Source organism: Stegostoma tigrinum, chromosome 1 (genome assembly GCF_030684315.1).
Source record: "Stegostoma tigrinum isolate sSteTig4 chromosome 1, sSteTig4.hap1, whole genome shotgun sequence".
NCBI classification, from domain to species: Eukaryota; Metazoa; Chordata; class Chondrichthyes; order Orectolobiformes; family Stegostomatidae; genus Stegostoma; species Stegostoma tigrinum.
The window spans coordinates 124,809,659-124,823,197 of NC_081354.1; the positions used below are offsets into that span (position 1 = coordinate 124,809,659).

The 13,539-nt window shown below is 43.4% G+C and overlaps 1 protein-coding gene across 2 annotated transcripts in view; it reads left to right on the forward strand.

Moving 5' to 3' along the window:
• Positions 1-13,539, forward strand: part of il6st (interleukin 6 cytokine family signal transduce) — a 97,501-nt gene that overhangs the window by 46,225 nt on the left and 37,737 nt on the right. For both annotated transcript variants that reach the window (XM_048537855.2, XM_048537844.2), the window contains exons 4-5: positions 8,739-8,856; positions 9,848-10,020. In XM_048537855.2, coding sequence (XP_048393812.1) covers positions 8,739-8,856; positions 9,848-10,020 — 291 coding nt within the window. The remainder of the gene's footprint in view (positions 1-8,738; positions 8,857-9,847; positions 10,021-13,539) is intronic.

Sequence of the window (13,539 nt, forward strand, 5' to 3'; positions counted from 1 at the left end):
TTCAGGTCAGGATTTTTCTTCAGAAATGGGGACGGGGAAGGGAGCTCATAAATAGAGAGAAGGGCTGGGGAAGGTAGGTGGGATGGTGGTAGATGAATGCAAGTCGGCACTGGTGGGGATTGGCCAGTGGAATGGGAAGGGCGGATAAGCTGGGAGAGAAGATGGACTGGTTGTGTCAAGTCGAGGGTTGGATATGGGATGAGGCTGAAGGGAGGGAGATTTTAAAACTAGTGAAATCTACACTTAGGCCTTTGGGCTGTAGGCTCCCAAGGTAGAATATGAGGTGCTGCTCCTACATTTTGTGGGTGGAGTCATTGTGACAGGATGAATGGCACGGTGGTTCAGTGGTGAGCACTGCTACCTCACAGCGCCAAGCACCTGGGCTCAATTCCACCTTGGGTGAATGTCTGTGTGGAATTTGCACGTTCTTCCCCTGTCTGCGTGGGTTTCCTCCAGGTACTCTGGTTTCCTCCGACAGTCCAAAAATGTGCAGGTGGCTGGCTAGGCTAAATTGCTCAGTGTTCAGAGATATGTAGGTGGGTTAAGGGTTCGGGTCTGCATGGGATGCTGCTGTGGTCAGTGTGGACTTGTTGAGCTGTAGGGCCTGTTTCCACACTGCAGGGATTCTATAAATGCCGCCCTGGGAGTGGGAGTTAAAATAGTTGGCTACCAGAAGGTTGTGGTGTTTGCCACATACAGAGTACAGATGCTCTACAAAATAGTCTCCAAGTCTGTTTGCTCTCAGCAACGTAGAGGAGGGCACATTGGGAGCAGTAGACCAAGTTGACAGATGTGCAGGTGAACTCCAGCCTAATGTGGAAGGTTTGTTTTGTGCCTTGAATGGATTTGAGGGATGAGGTGTAGGGGCAGGTTTAGCACTTCCTGTGGTTGCAGGGAAGGGTGATGGGGGTAGTGTGGAGCGGACAAGAGAATCGCAGAGAGAGTGGTCCCTATGAAAGGCAGATAGGAGCGCAGAGGAAAATATATCTTTGGTTGTGGGGTCAGATTGTAGGTTTCAGAGAATAATACGTTGGATGCAGAGGTTGGTGGGGTGATATGTTTTTGTTGGAGTTAGGGGATGTGCGGGCAGAAGTGCAAGAAATGCAAGACATGTGGTTGAGGGCATTTTCGACCACTGGAGGGGGATGGTACGGTCCTTGAAATAGGAGGATATCTGGGATTTATGATACCCCATCGTGGGAGCAGACACTGCAGAGGCGGAGGAATTGGGAGTAGGAGATCACATTCTTGCAGGAAGATGGATGAGCGGACGTGTAGTCCAGGTAGCTGAAGGAGTTGATGGGCTTGAAATAGATGTCAGTTTTGAGACTGTCATTAGAGGTGGATACAGAGAGGTCCAGGAAGGAAAGGGATGTATCAGAGATTGGCCAGGTAAATTTGAGGTTCAGGTGAAAGGTGTTAGTAAACTTGATAAACTGTTCAAGCTCCTTATGGGAGCATGAGGCAGCCCCGATGCAATCATCAATATAGCAGTGGAAGAGGTGGGTTATAGTGCCAGTGTAACAGCAGAAGAGAGACTGTTTCACTTATCGTACAGAGGCAGTCATAGCCATGGGCCACCCCCTTAGTATGTAGGAAAATGAAAAAAACAAGACCTGCTGTTCTTATAGGTTTTCTTCCTATTAGCAGCTGCTGTTTGACAGCTCCTCTGGCCTCCTTTTCCAGGACTCCCCCAAGGGTCTAGGCCCGAAACGTCAGCTTTTGTGCTCCTGAGATGCTGCTTGGCCTGCTGTGTTCATCCAGCCTCACATTTTATTATCTCCCATCCATATCTTCTGTTTTTACAGGATCACATCCCCCAGCAATGTTCTGTCAAACTTACACGGTTGTTCTGAGAGTTGGTGTACAGCAGTTGTCATGCTGATGCTGTGTGCAGCATTGAAGTCCACTTCTGGAAGGTGCTGCTGCATGTGAACCCCAGAGGTCTGAGCAGATGAAAAATTAATTCACAGAATGCTGGTCCCTGTCCACCGTTTTGCCGCTGATCTGTGCCTCCCCAGACTTTGCAGCCTACATGCTACCACTTCCAGCACCCAAGGCACATTCGCACACGTGCGAGCAGACACGCCATAGCAAACACCTCACTACCTGTGATAAATTTTAACCCTGCCCCTGTCCTTGCAGCGTGCTCTCCTCTTCTTCCCACGTGCCCCCGCCCCAAACTTACCATTAGTACTCTCCGCCGTTCATTGCACCTGCACACGTCCTACTCTTCTCCCCATTCCCTCAGCAGCTGCTCTTTCCTTGACCTCCCCTCCACCACTCCAACTTCTGCAGCCTTATTGTCGCACACCCAGGCAATTCACAACCTTTATTCCCATCTGATTGCTCACTGTTGTCATTTGCCTTTATGTATCTGCAAATCCAGAGTTCCTCTGTCCTGCTTTTAGAAGATAAGAACTAGGAGCAGGAGTAGGCGCATCTGGCCCCTCGAACCTGCCCTGCCATTTAATAAGATCATGGCTGATCTCTTTGAGACTCAGCTCTACTTACCCGCCCACTCACCATAACCCTTAATTCCTTTCGAGATAGTAGGAACTGCAGATGCTGGAGAATCTGAGATAACGAGGCATAGAGCAGGATGAACACAGCAGGCCAAGCAGCATCTTAGGAGCAGGAGAGCTGACATTTCTGAAGAAGGGTCTATGCCTAAAACGTCAGCTCTCCTGCTCCTATGATGCTGCTTGGCCTGCTGTGTTCATCCTGCTCTATGCCTTGTTACCCTTTAATACCTTTACGGTTCAAAAATTTATCTAGCCTTGCCTTAAAAACATTCAGCGAGGCAGCTTCAACCGCTTCACTAAGCAGGGAATTCCACACATTCACAACCCTTTTGGGTGAAGAAGTTCCTCCTGACTTCAATCCTACATCTGCTTCCCTTTTATTTTGAGGCGATGCCCTCTAGTCCTGGTTTCACCTGCTAGTGGAAGCCACCTCCCTGCCTCCACTTTATCTATTCCCTTCATAATTTTATTTGTACCTATAAGATCTCCCCTCATTCTTCTGAATTCCAATGGAGTATAATCCCAGTCTACTCAGTCTCTCCTCATAATCCAACCCTCTCAACTCTGGAATCAACCGAGTGAATCTCCTCTGCACCCCCTCCAGTGCTAATAATCTCTTTTCAAGTAAGTAGACCAAAACTGCACACAGTACTCCAGGTGTGGCCTCACCGGGACCCTATACAGCTGCAGCGTAGCCTCCTGTTTTTAAACTTCATCCCTGCAGCAATGGCAGACAAAATTCCATTTGCCATTTTAATTACCTGCTGCACCTGCAATCCTACCTTTAGCGATTCATGCACAAGGACACCCAAGTCCCTGTGCACAGTAGTGTGCTGCAGTTTTTTTACCATTTAAAACATTTTTCTGTTCTTCCTACTTCCTTTTGCTGCTGATTTACTTAGTGTTCAGTGAGCAGCAAACGCATGGGATGACAGGCAATGTTTGGAGATGCAGCATCTCAGTAATTCTGCTTGTGGAGGTGACTTTTCTCTTGTTGGTCACCACTGTTTGAAAAAATCCAATTGTGCTTACATTTGGGGCCAACATTACCCATGAATTTTGAGCAGTAAACTTTAAGTAGTGTAGTGACATTCTGTTTTTAATAGTGAGGTCGAATATTTTTTCTTTCTTCCACTTTGTGCTTGGAAAGACCCTCCCCATTTATGTTGCAACAATGCCATTGATACTTCAGGATTTGCTAACCATCTCAGTCTATACTTGAAGTCTGTCCATTTGCTCCGCATACAATGTTTGAAGTTGAAATTCTTGATCTGATTTATTATTGTCACAGGTGCCGGGATATAGTAAAAAGTATTGTTTTGTGTGCTAACCAGACAAATTACACCTTACATAAATACATCATGAAGAATATAGTGTTACAGCCACAGGGAAGGTGCAGGAAAAGATCAACTCTAATATGTGAGGCCTGTTGATATGGCAGAGGACAAAGCTGCTCTTGAAGCTGTTGTTACTTGTTTTCAAATGTTTGTATCTTCTGCCCAATGAAAGAGAATGGAAGATAGTATAACCGGGGTGACAGGGGTCTTTGTTGGATGCTTTTCCAAGGCAGCAGAAGTATAGACTGAATCAATGGAAGGAAGACTAAATTTCATGAAGAACTGGGCTGTGTTCGCAACTGTAAGTTCTTGCGATCTTGGGCAGAGCAGTTGCCATTCCAAACTGTGATGCATCCGGATAAGGTGCTTTCTATGGTGCATCTGTTAAAATTGCGAAGAGTCATGCTAAATTTCCTCAGCCTTCAGAGGAAATAGAGGCATTGGTGTGCTTTCTTTACTGTAGTGTCAATGTGGATGGACCAGCACAGATTGGTGATATTTACTCTCAGAAATCTGAAGCTCTTGCTTATCTCCACCTCAGTACTGATGATACATGGGGTCATGTCTTCTACTCGGCTTTCCTGAAGTCAATGACTAGTTCCTTCATTTCCTGACATCGAAGGAGAGATTGTTATCTTTAACACCACACCACTAAGCTGTCTATCTCTTCCCTGCACGTCATTTTTGCATTGTTTGTCTGAGATCTGACCCACTATAATGGCATCGTCTGCAAATTTGTAAGTGAGGTTAGAGCTGAATCTGGCCATACAGGCGAAATAAGGAGTATAGTAAGAGGCTGCGTATAGTCTTGGGAACACCAGTGTTGGGGATTATTGTGAGAGCAGGTGTGTTGTTACCTGTCCTTACTGATTTGAGGCCTGTGAGTCAGGAAGTCGAGGATCAAGTTGCAGAGGACTGAGCAGAGTCCTCTATTTCGGAATTTGGAGATGCGTTCAGTTGGAATTATGGTGTTTGAAGGTGGAGTGAAAGTCAATAAGTAGGGGCCTGACCTGGAATAGAATAGCAATTTGTTGTCACTTGTATTTATGAAAGTACAGTGAGGTGCATGTAAGTCACAACAACTCAGTGCCACTTTAAATGACAGAAATTACGACAAAAAGAAATTGAGACGGAGTTAGGATGAAGTTCATCTTTGTTCCCTCGGCAACAATCTGGACTTACATTTGTGCCAAGGGAAAGATTTCTGAGCTAGACCACTATGTTGCCACTTCCAAAGATGGCATCAAAGCCACATCACTGCCATAACAAGAAGGGATAGACTGGACCCACCGAGTCACTGACACCGAAGCTGTCACCACTTCAATCACTGCCCAAAGTCTTCATGTTGCCACTCTAACCATGAGGAATGACTGGAACCACCATGTCACCACTGCTGAAACCACTGCCAGGAGGAACAGACCAGACTCACTGACAATGAAACTTTGATAAAGTCGCTGCCGCTATGGCCACGAGAACTGATATCCAGATCCACCGTACAGTCACAACATGCCCTCGCAACTGCGGCTGCAGACAAGAAGAAAAGGTAAACTTTGATACAAGAGTGAAATGAAGAAACAAAAGGAGAATGTGGCTCACCACTTGAGCAGGAGCATACGGGCCCAGAACCCAAACACCACCTTCCATGCCACCACAGCCAACTTGTAAAAGATATGGGTGTCTTCCTGCAACTGCAGGAAGTGCTACACCTGCCCCTACACCTCCCTCCTCACCGCCTTTCTTGAGGCACAAAACAAACCTTCCACATTAAACAAAGGTTCACCTGCACATCCATCAACTTTGATCTACTGTATCCATTGCTCACGATGTGCCCCCTTCTACATCGGTGAGACCCAACAGTGGCTTGGAGACCGTTTTTGTAGAGCATCTGCGCTCTGTTTGTGACAAACAACAACTTCCAGTTGCCCAACCATTTTAACTCTCACTCCCATTCCATGGGTGACATGTCCATCCTGGGCCTCCTTCAGGGTCACAGTGAAGCCACCTACAAATGGAAGGAGCAGCACCTCGTATTCTGCCTCGGGAGTCTACAGCCCAATGGCCTAAATGTGGATTTTACCAGTTTCAAAATCTACCCCACCCACCCCGGGCCTCACTTCATGACCAACCTTCCCTCTTGTCCCTGCCTCCTTGACCTGACACAACTTGGTCCATCTTCTGTCCCAACTCACTGACCAATCCCCATCACTCCCTGCCTGCACTCTATCACCATCCCATCTACCTTCCCCAGCTCCATCCCTCCTCTCTATTTATTTCTGAACTCCCTTCCCCTCCCTATTTCTGAAGAAAAGTCCCAAACTGAAGCATCAACTTTCCTACCCCTCTGCTGTTTGACCTGCTGTGTCCCTCCAGCTCGACACTGTTATCTGGTGTCTTCAATATTTGCAGTTCTTACTGTCTCTGGTGTCTTTGTTATTCTGATGCTCTAGGGATGAGTGTATGGCAAGGGAGCTGGGATCTGCTATGGACGTATTGCAACAGGCAGTGAATTGTAATGGACCAAAGTAATCTGGGAGGCTGGAGTTTTTAATCTTGCAGTTCAAGGAAGTACTTTGAACAAATCACCAAGATCCCATTCATTTGAATAAGAACATCTTGACCTACTCTGTTACCTCAGATTTAAATTTAAGAGCAGCAAGGAAAGAAAACTATTTTATCACCACTCTCTCTTGACTTTCTTTCCTCCGCTTAAGCTTTCAAATATGCAAAATGCTTGCTCCCAAAAGCAAATTCATGACTAGACTTCATTTTATCCATGTGCTGCCAGATATTTTTGAGATTTTATCAAGAGAAGAGCTTCCTGTTTTTGCTTCATGTTCACAAATTATCCATGGTTGCCTTCTACATTCCTAAAGCTTTTTAAGAAATCTGTTCCCTCTTTTGAAAAATGACTCAGCAAAATGACTTCTTTAAATCCATACAACAGTCACAATTCAGTGGGCTACTCCCAAAAATAGTTTCTGCTCCAAATGAATACACCAGCATTAGTTTAGCTGTTTAATTATTTGCTAGCTTGGCATAACTATATGTATATATCATGCTGTTTTTAAAAGCATGAATGTGGGTGGTGGATAGGAATGAGGAAAAACTGATAAAAGCATTATAGAATCATAGAATTTTACAGTATAGAAGAAGGCCATTTGATTTATTATATCTGTCCCAGCTCCCATATAAGCTACCTAACTAGTCCTGCTCTCCAGCCATATCACCCAAGCCGTCTAACTTCTTCACATTCAAATATATATTCAGCTGTCCTTTGAAACCTCCTGTAGAATCCAACTCCACCACTCTCTTCCAAGTAGCGTATTCCAAATGCTAACAATTCTCTAAGTAAAGAAATTTCTCCTTGTCACTCCTGACAGTTTTGAAATTGTGATCCTAATTACTGACATAAGCAACTAGTGGAAACAAAATATCCTTCTTTACCTGTCAAAACTGTTCATTGTTTGGAACATGTCAGTAAGGTCACCTTGATCTTCTCTGCAAGAAGAATGAGCCCAATTTCTCTAATCTTCCCTTGGAGCTAAAATCCTTTATTAGTGGTATAATTCTAATACATTTGGTGTAAACTCCCTCTATTATAAATGTAATTATCCCAATTATAAATGTATTGAAATCTTTTGACCATTTTTTTGTAAATGCAAAACCTATTTTGGTTTAAATTTTAAATAATACAGTGGATGGATGGCATCAAACTACAGAGTGAGAGCCATGTTCGCCATCTGAAGCCCAGCAATATCTAACAGACTAACTGTTCACTTTTGTTATTTTATTTTTTCACTCATTTATCCTTGGTTGAATTTTGAGAACCTGGAGGGTTAGGAAGAAGAAAAAACTAATTTTTTTTAATATAGATATTTGTTGCATCTTTTATAAGATTGTAAATATTTTACATGCAATGAGTTGCAGTGAAGTTATGTTAGTTACATAGCCAAACGTTACAATAATTTTGCACCCATCCAGAATTGTTCTTGATATGGTTATCTGGACTAATTCAATCAAATATACAAATTTCAGTACTATTAGCAATGTGAAATGAAAATTCATCTGAGTCCTCATCCAGCTCTGAGTGTCAAGTTATTTATTTTGGTAGGAAAATCGGTAAAGGCAGAATATCTATTAAATGGTTAAAGTTTGGGAAATGCAAAGGGATATGGATGTCCTTGTCCAGTTTACACTATAAGCTAGCATGTACATGTAGCAAACAATTAGGAAGGAAAGTGGCATTCATTTCAAGGGGTTTTGATTACAGATTTAAGGTGGCTTGCTGTATCATGTAGACCTTTGATACCTCACCTGCAGTGTTGTTTCAGTCTCCTTAACTAAGGAAGAATGTACTTGCGAAAGAGTTCAACTAAGACACACGAGACTTTTCACTGGAATAGTGAAAACTGTGTATTCTTTTGCATTAAGGGTGATAGCATTGAAACATTTATGAAATTCTTAGACTGTGGTGGGGTGGATATAGATTGGATATTGTCCCTGGCTAGTGACTTTAGAACCAGAGGACATGATATTAATAGAAAGCCATTGAACAAATTCCTCTTCATCTCACTATTAAATCAGAAAAATCAATCTTTAGATTTCTCAACCTCAGAGGGATATGGGAGCTCAGTCAGGAAACTAATGACATTAAGGAAAGTGGAGATAATCAGTTATCTGTTCAGTGCTATTTTGCTGCACTATGATCTAGATTGGCAGGCAGGTGCAACCGGCTGAATGGCCTTTTGGTTGTCCTAACTACTTAGGTTTGTATCCCGAAATGCTGTTGATACACAAAATGCTAAATTGTTTAAAGTACTAAACTGATGTTACTGATCGTTATGTAACACATTTTTATGAATTTTGTTTCTTTCAGTGCCACCAGAAAAGCCAAAAAACTTGTCATGTATTACATATCATAGGAAAAATATGACTTGCTCCTGGAATCCAGGAAACAGCACATACTTGCCAACCACCTACCAGTTTAAATTATCGTAAGTGTGCAGTTGCTTGGTCAAACACGATGTTTGGTATTCTTTTTGCAAGTTAAAGCTTTTTTTTTTCCTTTATTCTTTTTATATCTTCAGTTTTTAAGCATGAACAAAGTTCCCAGTTAAAGTTTCTTCTTAGGTTTTTGGGCATTATGACTACGTTTTCATTCTTCTAGAATTTAGTTTAGCTGGCCAGTTTTTTGATTTGTCACTGAAAACATGACATCCAATTGGAATCAAATCATCTTTAATGTTTTGAAATGTATGGATCATTAGTTTTAATTCCTATTTGATCTGAGATGAGCTTTCAACCATATATGTGATGTCTCCATGACACTGCCAAATTCTGCCCAAGCCTTAGCTCATCTGCGGGAGCAGAAAGTTGAGCTCATCCGATATTATGGCCATATTTTTCCCAAATCCTGTGTCTCACCATGATCATCAGTCAGCCTTGTGTTTCTTGAGTCGATGACTCCTGGACTAGCAGTTCCTCAGTTTTAAAATGTTTATCCTTTTTCACCAAATCATTCCAGGATCTTATCCCTCGCTATTTGTTAACTTTCTCCAGTCCTGCAGATTCTCAAGATTTCGACACTCTTCTAATTCTAGCTTGATGCACGTCCTAATTGATTCACAAGTAACAGATATTCTTGCAGGTGTTCAGGCGCCGACTCTTGAATGCCTCCCCTAACCTGGTCTCTCTTCATTTTTAACATCCTCAGTAAAACTGAGCTTTTTGTCATCTGTTCTAATGCTGATGTTGAATTTTGTGCTTTTGGATATTTTATTACATTAAAAATACTGCTTATATTCAAAGTGTTGTTTCATAAAGGGAAGCATTTACATTAGAATGGAATGTGAATTATAGCCTCAGGTGCCTTAAGTATACAGTGAAAGATATACCTGCAGGCCATGGCCATTTGCAGCAAACTTTATTAAATATTGTATTGTACATTCAATTAAGTGTTAACCTCCTAATGTTTGTATTTTTCAGAATTGCACCTGACAATTTAAAATCACACCAACTGCCAAATGATGTGAACAGCTCTTATGCGATTTTGTTTCCAAACATCCATTATTTTGTTTTCAATACGATCTGGGTAGAGGTGAAGAATGACTTGGGTAATACAACATCTGATTCAATACAACTGGATCCAGTAGATGTTAGTAAGTATGCATCTTTGTACTCTTGAAAAAAAGTTAATGAGCAAAATAAATCAATACATGCACAAAAGAAATCAATCCATACACAATGTTTCCTTTGAAATTAAATGATGGTCAAGGACTGACTTCATCACAATACATCTTATCTATTTTTCCATACTGGTTTTGAGAGGTCCTTATTCCAAACATTCATTCATTCATTCATTTGTTTTCCCCCACAAATGCTGCCTGGTCTGCATTATTTGTTTTTATTTCAGATTTTCAACAGTCAGTACAGGGATACCCTGTGGTCATTCCCCTGAAAAACAAGTATACTGTTTTGGATGCTGTTGGGGGAGACTTACCAGGGGCATGCACTGGGGTGCAGGTCTCTGGCACAGTCTGTCCCCCTTGCACAGAAGGGAAGGGGGTAAGGAGGAGAGTGTTAGTCACTGGGACTCAGTAGTCGGAGGGTCAGATAGAAGATTTGTTGGGAACGCAAGAGACGTACGGTTGGTGTGTTGCCTCCCAGGTACCAGGGTCTGTGATGTCTCAGATTGTGTCTTTGGGGTCCTGAAGTGAGAGGGTGACCAGCTCCAAGTCGTGGACCACATAAGTACCAACGACATAGGCAGAAAGAGGGATAGGGATGTAAGGCAGGATTTCAGGGAGCTAGGGTGGAAGCTGAGAGCTAGAACAAAGTTTTTATTTCTGGTTTGTTACCCATGCCAGGTGATAGCGAGGCCAAGAACAGGGAGAGATCAGCTGACACGTGGCTGCAGGGATGGTGCAAGAGGGAGGGTTTCAGGTGTATGGATAATTGGGACTCATTCTGGGGAAGGTGGGACCTCTACATGCAGGATGGTCTTCACTTGAACCAGAGGGGTACTAATATCCTGGGTGGTTAATTTGCTAGTGTTATTCGGATGGATTTAAACAAGCTCAGCAGGGGGATGGGAACCTGTGGTGTAGTTCCAGTACACAGGAGGATGAGAGTAGGGAGGACATGGACAGGATATCACCATCACAGGAATGTTCTGGCAGACAGCAAACTGATTTGAAGTGTGTCTATTTAAATGCCAGGAGTATCCGGAATAAGGTAGGTGAGCTTGCACCATGGATAGGTACCTGGGACTTCGATGTTGTGGCCATTTCGGAGACATGGATAGAGCAAGGTCAGGAATGGATGTTGCAGGTTCCAGGGTTTAGATCTTTCATTAAGGGTGGGGAAGGTGTGCTGTTTTTAGTCAAGGACGGTATAACGGTGCCTGAAAGAACTTTTGACGAGGACTTTTCTACTGAGGTGGCATGGGGTGAGGTCAGAAACAGGAGAAGAGAGGCCACACTGCTGGGAGTTTTTTATAGGCCTCAGCAAAGTTCTAGGGATATGGAGGAGTGGATTGGCAAAACGATTCTGGGCAGGAGTGTAAGGAACAGGGTGGTCATTATGGGAGACTTTAACTTCCCCAACGTTGCCTGGAAATGCTATAACTCTAGTACATCGGATGGATCAGTTTTTGTCCAATTGTGTGCAGGAGGGTTTCCTGATATAGTATGTTGAAGGGCCAACAAGAGGGGAGGCCACACTGGATCTGATATGTGGTAACGAACCAGGCCAGGTGTTTGATTTAGTGGTAGGTGAGCACTTTGGCGAGAGCGATCGTAATTCAGTTACGTTTAGTTTAGCGATAGAAAGGGATAGGAACATGTCACAGGGCAAGAGGTGAGAGATGGGGGAAGGGCAATTATAATGCAATTAGGCAAGACTTAGGAGGCATAGAATAGGGCAGCAAAATGCAAGGGATGGGGACAATCGAAATGTAGAGCTGGTTTAAGGAATAGATATTGCGTGTCCTTGAAAGGTATGTCCCTGTCAGGCAGGGAGGAAGTGATAATGTAAGGGAACTGTGGTTTACTGAAGAAATTGCCTCTTGTTAAGTGGAAGAGGGAGGCTTATGTGACGTTGAGACAAGATGGTTCAGATGAGGCGATGGAGAATTACAGATTAGCTAGGAAGGATTTAGAGTTAAGAAGGAGGGGACGTGAGCAGTCATTAGCAGGTAGAATAAAGGAGAACCATAAAGCTTTCTATAGGTATGTGAGGAATAAAAGGATGACTAGGGTAAGAATAGGGCCAGTCAAAGACCGAAGTGAGAAGTTGTGTGGACCCTGTGGAGATTGGAGAGGTGCTAAATGAATATTTCTCATCTGTTTTCACTCCGGAAAAGGAGAATATTGTAGAGGAGAAGACACAGATACGGGCTATTAGACTTGAAAGGATTGAGGTTAGTAAGGAGAAGGTGTTATCATTCTAGAAGGTGTGAAGGTAGATAAATACCCTGGGCCGATGGGATTTTTCCGAGGATTCTCTGGGAAGCCAGGGAGGAGGTGGCAGAGCCTTTGGCCTTGATCTTAGAGTCAGCATTGTCTACAAGTTTAGTGCCAGAGGACTGGAGGATTGCACATGTGTCCTTGTTCAAGAAGGGCAGGAGAGATGCCCCAAGTAATTATAGACCAATAAGCGTTATGTCTGTTGTAGGAAAAGTTTTTGGAAAGGATTATAAGAGATAAGATGCATAATCATCGAGCAAGCAACAATTTGCTTGGGGATAGTCAACATGGATTTGTAAAGGGCAGGTTGTGTCTCTCAAACCTCATTGAATTTTGTGAGAAGGGACCAAGCATGTGGATGAGGGTAGGGCAGTTGACGTGGTGTACATCGACTTCAGTAAAGCCTTTGATAAGGTTCCACATGGTAGGCTATTGGAGAATATGCGGAGGCATGGGATTGAGGGAGATTTAGCAGTTTGCCTTCTTACAGAAAGCCAGTTTCTACTCCAATGAGTAGTGGTTGATGGAACATATTCGGCCTGGAGTTTGGTTACTGGGGGTGTGCCACAAGGATCTGTTTTGGGACCACTGCTGTTTGCCATTTTTATAAATGACTTGGATGCAGGCAAGGGTGGATGGGTTTGTAAGTTTGCAGATGACACTGAAGTCGGTGGAGTAGTGCACACTGTGGAAGAATGTTGCAGGTTGCAGGGAGACTTGGATAAAATGCAGAATTGGGCTGAAAGGTGGCAAATGGAGTTCAATGCGGATAAATGTGAGGTGATTCACTTTGGGAAGAATAATAAGAAGGCAGAATACTGGCTCAATGGAAAGATTCTTAGTAGCGTAGATGTGCAGAGGGATCTTGGTATCCATGTACACAGATCCCTGAAAGTTGCTACCCAGATTGATAGTGATGGTAAGAAGGCGTACGGTGTATTAGGTTTTATTGGTAGAGGGATTGAGTTCCGGAGCCCTGAATGTCATGCTGCAACTATACAAAACGCTAGTGTGGCCTCACTTGGAATATTGCGTACAGTTCTGGTCACCCCATTACAGGAAGGATGTGGAAGCATTGGAAAAGGTTCAGAGAAGACTTACCGGAATGTTGCCTGGTCTGGAGAGAAGGTCTTATGCGGAAAGGCTGAGGGACTTGGGTCTGTTCTCATTGGAGAGAAGAAGGCTATGAGGGGATTTTAATAGAGACGTACA